Source organism: Equus asinus, chromosome 16 (genome assembly GCF_041296235.1).
Source record: "Equus asinus isolate D_3611 breed Donkey chromosome 16, EquAss-T2T_v2, whole genome shotgun sequence".
Lineage (NCBI taxonomy): Eukaryota > Metazoa > Chordata > Mammalia > Perissodactyla > Equidae > Equus > Equus asinus.
The window spans coordinates 47,518,681-47,524,568 of NC_091805.1; the positions used below are offsets into that span (position 1 = coordinate 47,518,681).

General features: G+C 49.6%; 1 protein-coding gene across 1 annotated transcript; it reads right to left on the reverse strand.

The window, feature by feature from the left end:
• Positions 1–248: 248 nt before the first annotated feature.
• Positions 249–4,830, reverse strand: NHLH2 (nescient helix-loop-helix 2). The gene is made up of 3 exons (XM_014848280.3): positions 4,660–4,830; positions 3,929–4,254; positions 249–2,211 (listed from the first exon to the last, which is right to left on the reverse strand). The coding sequence occupies exon 3, from the start codon at positions 2,201–2,203 to the stop codon at positions 1,796–1,798; it is 408 nt and encodes a 135-aa protein (XP_014703766.1). The 5' UTR covers positions 2,204–2,211; positions 3,929–4,254; positions 4,660–4,830; the 3' UTR covers positions 249–1,795.
• Positions 4,831–5,888: the final 1,058 nt, after the last annotated feature.

Here is a 5,888-nt window from a genome sequence, read left to right on the forward strand (position 1 = left end):
TTTCCTCATTGAGAGAAACATGATCTACGTCACCATCATATATGGGGCATCTATCTATAGACTGATCAGTGTCCAAGTTTAGGAAAAGCATCAAATATCTTAATACACAAATATGTTAAGGTTTGTTTTTTTTTTTTTTACTAGTTCCTTTCTGAGGAATTGTGTCCATTAAGATATTTCATGCTCAGCCAGTATGTTCATTATTTTTAGACAGTATGCTTAAAATAAAGAAGAGGACTTTATTCGATACCTTTATTTATATGCAAAACAGCGCACCATTCATGAGATATGAAAAACTCGTCAGATAGAAACCAGATTATATCTATTTTCACTACAAAATATTGCATTATATAAAGCAACAGAGACACAAAAAAACCCTGAAAAAGACTAAAATCTTTGGATAGCAGATGTGGTTTTTTTTTCCCTTGTCTCTAAAATACACTCCTTGTTCTAAGAGTTTCACAGCTGAGAACATGAAACATTTTCAGGTTATAGACTTTTCTTTTTGGTTGTCACAGAGGAAAGTAGTTCTGACTTTTTTTTTTAGGAAAATAACTTAATTTCCTAAAATCATCCCACGCACAAACATCACACACACACACACACACAAAGAAGCTACTCTCCTTATAAACAGTTTGTAAAGTACTCTTCAGACATAACTACAGATAAGAATAACAACATTTACTTTTTAAAAAACTATAATAGTGAAGTGCTAGTGTTGCTGATCTCACAACATAAGAACCTTTCGAGAACGAACGTCTTAATATATAAAATATGCTTAGAAACAGGGAGAAGTGGGACATTTGTTATACAAGTGCAATATAATTAGAGCAAAAAGAAAGACCACAGTATAATCTCAACAAACACGTAAAAAGTTAGACGTAATTATTCCACAGGAGAAAGTGTAAACACTCGACTATAAATAAATTGGCACAGAGTATCCAAAGTAAAATTATCACCACTCTGAAAAATAAATGTCTTGAAAAAAATACTCTACTCCTTCTAACATAAATAAAAATAGGTTGTCTTTTGCTAACTGCACCTATGGGTCCACATGTTTAAGGTCACAAATAGATGTTTTTGGATATATAAAGGGGCACTTCGCCTGAAAAAGCAATCAGACATTAACTTTTCCATTTAAATATGGATTTTCCTGTCTACGTGAGTGTCATACATCTCACCAAGCTCAAATCTTCCCACAATGTATCTGTCCTCGATGTATCTTTTTAACCTTCCCAAATATACGGGGTTTGTTTTATTTGGATTCTAATATAATCTTTCTTTTCACAACGGAACGAAGAGTTTCCTGTTCCTTTCTGTGCCTTAAATCTCCACGCTGGAGGAGATGCCCTCCCCACCCCTCCGAATGTTTATCAACTAGAAAAATTCCAGATCGTCTAAAGTTATGAGCTTATATACACTCTGAGCTTCTGCCCTCATTGTTTCAACACATGAAGCTCTGTGGCAGATAAACGGAGGAGAACTCGAAGTCTCCAGCGAGCTAAAGAAACAAGCCTTAAAGGGATCCTAACACGCGGAGAGGAGGCGTGGAGGCGGCTCATCTCGGGGCCCTCCAGGAGGTTCGCCTGGCCTGGAAAACACCCCCTGCGAGCCCCCGGGCTCGCCAGACAACCCCACCGTCCAGAGTCAGAAGCCTGCCCTCGTCGCCCTGCTGCACGGAGGGAACAGGTGGCGGGCCTCTTGCCCCGTCTCAGTCTCTCGCGGCCGCTGGGCCGCCCCGCTGGGGGGCCTTTCCCCGCCCCGCGGCCCGGCGGCCTCCCGCGGCGCCCCCGTCCTACACGTCCAGGACGTGGTTGAGATAGGAGATGTAGCAGATGGCCAGGCGCAGGATCTCGATCTTCGAGAGCTTCTTGTCGGGGGGCAGCGTGGGCAGCAGTTTGCGGAGCTCGGCGAAGGCCAGGTTGAAGGCCTCCACGCGGATGCGCTCGCGCGTGGCGTGGGCCGAGCGGTACTTGGCCGTGGCGCGCCGGCGCCGGCGCTTCTCCTCGCGGCTCAGCTGCGGCGGGTGCGGGTAGAGCGCGGCCCGGCTGCCGCCCTTGCCGTCGCCCTCGGCCTCCTCCACCGGCTCCAGGTCCGACACGCTGCCCAGCACCTTGGCGTCCGCGCCGCCCAGCGACTCCGGGTCCGAGTGCGCCGAGCTGGGGTGGTCCGAGTCGGCGGCTTGGTCCGGACTCAGCATCATTTTGGAGGCTGAGGGGGATCAGAAAAGCAATCAGTGAAAGGAATCGGGGTCCTCCTTGGGTGTGAGGGAGGCGGACAGGGCCTCCGGCGCCCGGCCTCCGCGCGGCCCGGCCCTCCCCACCCCAGGCCGGCGCCCCGGGGAGCTGGGCCCGCAGGCAGGGAGCGCGCCGCGAGGGGCAGGCCGAGGGCCCGAGCCCCGCGCCTCCGCCGGGCGCCCGAGGCAGGAGGCCTGCGCCTGGCCGGGCTGCCTCCCGGCCCTGAGCCCTCGGCCTGCAAGAGGCCCAGACCGGCCTGTGGGCCTGGTCCGCGGGGAGCCCGCGGGCCTGCCAGGCCGCGCCTGGGTTTGTGCCTCCTCCGGCCGAACAGCACCACCGCCATTCCGTCTCCCGCACTTCTCCTCCTGCCCTGACAAACGAATGATCCCGCACGGCGAATCCTTCTGGGTCACGCGGGCGGGGAGGCGCGGAGGGCGCTGCGTGCCCCGAGGGCCGAGGCCGGGGAGCCGGAGAGCCGCGGCGCCCGCGGGCCTCGCCGGTCTGGGGCGCGCGCGGCGGAGTGCCCGGCGCGGAGAGGACCCCCGCCCAGGGCGCACGCAGAGGGCGCGGCCGGCCTCCCCGTCCCCCTCGCGCTGTTCCGAGAGAAGAAAGAAATGACTAAACAAACGTGGAGGCTCCTTTCAACGGAGAATTGACTCTTATGCCGTCGCCGAAGCACCATCTGTCACGCAGACAGCCCCACACCGGGGACCCAGGGACGCGGAGGCGTGGGAGAAGACAATGCGCCCGACAATGTGCCGACCACCTCGCGGGAAAACGCCGGCGGCCGGGCGCTGCGGGAGGAGAGGCTGGCGAGGCGGGGAAGGGCCGGGGGCCGCGAGGAGGCGGACGCTGCGCGTGTCGCCCCGGCCCGATCTGCCTCTCCACGGGCCGAGTTCGGGTGCTCGGGGGCCGGGGTCGGGAGCCCGCCGCTGTCCCCGGGCGGCCTAGCCAAGGCCGAGCTAGCCTGTCCCTGGCTCTCCTCTAACGATGCCCGCCTGGCCGGGCTCCTCCTGGGCGCCTAGAGGCTCGGCCCCAACTGTGCCTTCTGGAAGGGAGCCGCTCACAACCGCTGGGCTTCAGGGCAGTGCCGGCTTCCAGAAGGCGGCCGGCCGGAGGGGGAGGCACCTGCGGGTGCAGCGCACGCCGGGAGGGAGGCCCGGGCTGAGCTTCCCCGGGCCCCGGGTGTGCGGCCCGAGCGGCGCTCGCCGCGGGAGACCCGGCGCCGGGGAGGAGGGTTTGCTCCTACAGAAACAAAAGCAGCGCTTAGGAGCGAATTTGGCTCCAACACCGCTTTCATCTCCCTGCGAGGAAAACAGGTCCTCCAAGGCAAAATAGGAAGAAATTCTCCGAGTGAGCTGCATGTGACTCCCTGCGGGCTTTTCCCGGAAACGTTTATAAGTAGAACAACTTGCACCTACACATTCGGCTGGAGAGGGCATAAATAAACAGGCGAGTGATGGAAAATCACAATAAGCCACTACATAGTTGTAGATCGGTAAAAAAAAGTTCCTGGGTAGCCCTCAAAGCATGTTAAATTCTCCCCCAGATAGCTTTCCAAAATATTCACAAATAGCATGTCATGTATGCATTTTCTTTCTTTAACAATGAACTGAAATACATCTATAAATGCAACGTGAATAAGAGAACTTAGTTCCAAGCTGGACAAAAATTATTTAAAGGCGGCTTACCTTGTAAAAGCCTTTTCGATAATCTTTTCTCCAATCTTTTAGAGTTAAAATTCCAGGGAATAGCGGGGAGAAATTCCGAAATATATTAAAAGCAGCAAATATTTATTACATTCAAAAATGAAAAAGCAGCTGTCATCTCGCTGGTGCCCACAGCGAGGGACGATAGTATCTCAGGATGTGGACGATATGAATGATTGTTCACTTAGTGGATAGATCAAAAACGCCTTTTCCTTTTAATTGTTCTCAAACATTTCGGGAAATTCGTTGTTGATTTTTTTTAAACGATGTGTTGAAAAGTCTCGTGCCTTTTTTCCTCTTCTGGATCTCTATAAATAACAAAAGAGATGCAGAGATAAACACAAGCACATCAAAGGGCTGATTCCTCCACTTTCTAATAGCGGAAGAATCAATAAGAAAGATGGTTAAGATAAGACTCCGCTCCTGCAGGACTCCTTTCCTTCCCTCGATACGGCTGAGCAGAAAGTGGGAAGTGCAAGGCAGAGATGCGATCTTGCTCAGAAGTGATTTTTTTTTTTTTTTTTTTGAGATAAGGCTTTGTTCCGCTGATGTCTCCCCAGTTCCCGGGAACACAATACTGTAACTCGGGGCTAATCTTGCCTCTTCCTCTTCCCTCATTTACTTGTATGTTTTATAAACAGACACCTATTTCAGCTTTCAAAGTCTTTCAAGGCTTGGTTACCTCTCCCACCCCCACCCCCTCCGCTCTTTACCTTGTAGCAAAATATATATAGTCAGTGGCTTGGAGATACTTGGAGAAAGGTTGGTGAAAAGTGAACGTCTCCCGGAGTAACAGTGACAGGGAAGCAGAGAAAGACGGGAGAGGGTGGGAGAGCCAGAGGAAAGAGGCAGAGATGCGTGTGTGGCTTCTTGGCTCTCCTGGTACCAATTGATTCAGCCTGGAGATGGTGGAAGAGATAAAGGCTTAAGAAGGGGGATGGAATTTTTTTCCCTAAATTGATATTTAATGGGAAATCCTATTGGACAGAAACCTGGACACGAGTCACTTAATTGGACTTGACATCTGTCACAGTGTGGGAGTTTTCACAGCCCAAATATTTTAGCAGATCAGATTCCCACTGAATCTGTGCCATAAAATATAACAGTTGAAAGCAGTCCATGATGGAAACCTTAGCCTCCAAACAGAATCTCTAGCCATAATCAGACTATTTCTCTTTTTCAGATTATTGACGCAGTATTTAAGTGCAAATAAACAACATATTGACTATGGAAAAATTCTCCTGGCATATTGTAAAACTAGTGTCTTCCCTTAATGTGTAGGAAAATATTTGTGTCCAGAACATGGAAATATATACTATATATACATTCTGTGCAACAGCTAACATTTATTAGTGACCATTTACATTTTAAAAGACACTTCAACAAGGCTTGATTAAGCATATTCATCTTTTGAGACATATCCTGACACTGGACTGATTTTTCAATATCTGATAAAAACCTTTCAATAGATTAAGTCATTGGTAGAACTGGGAACAGAATCCAGGTATTGTAATTTCAGGGATCACTGTATGAAACCATTCTACTTTTCTGAATATGTTTGTTTTTCTCTTCACCCACCCACTCATTCATTCAACTTAAAATATGGCATACCACATGTGTTGATTATTGCTGTTCATTCTTGCTTATTTTTACATGCGAATATTTAACTGCGTGGCAGTGCATTGAACCAGGATGTAAACACACACAAATCACCAGTGTATTCCAGCACATAATGCCTTTGCCTCACAAGACCCTGTGGCCCTGAATTTATATTCCTTATAACAAAAGGGAAAATCTAGTTCACTTATTTTGCCACTTTATAGAGATACTGATAGCTGCCATCAATTACATATTATTTGCAATCATTTTAGCTTTTTTGATTGTGCAACCTTAAAAGAAATAGAGTATTGTAGCCTTACTCCCCAATCCCTCAGGGAACACG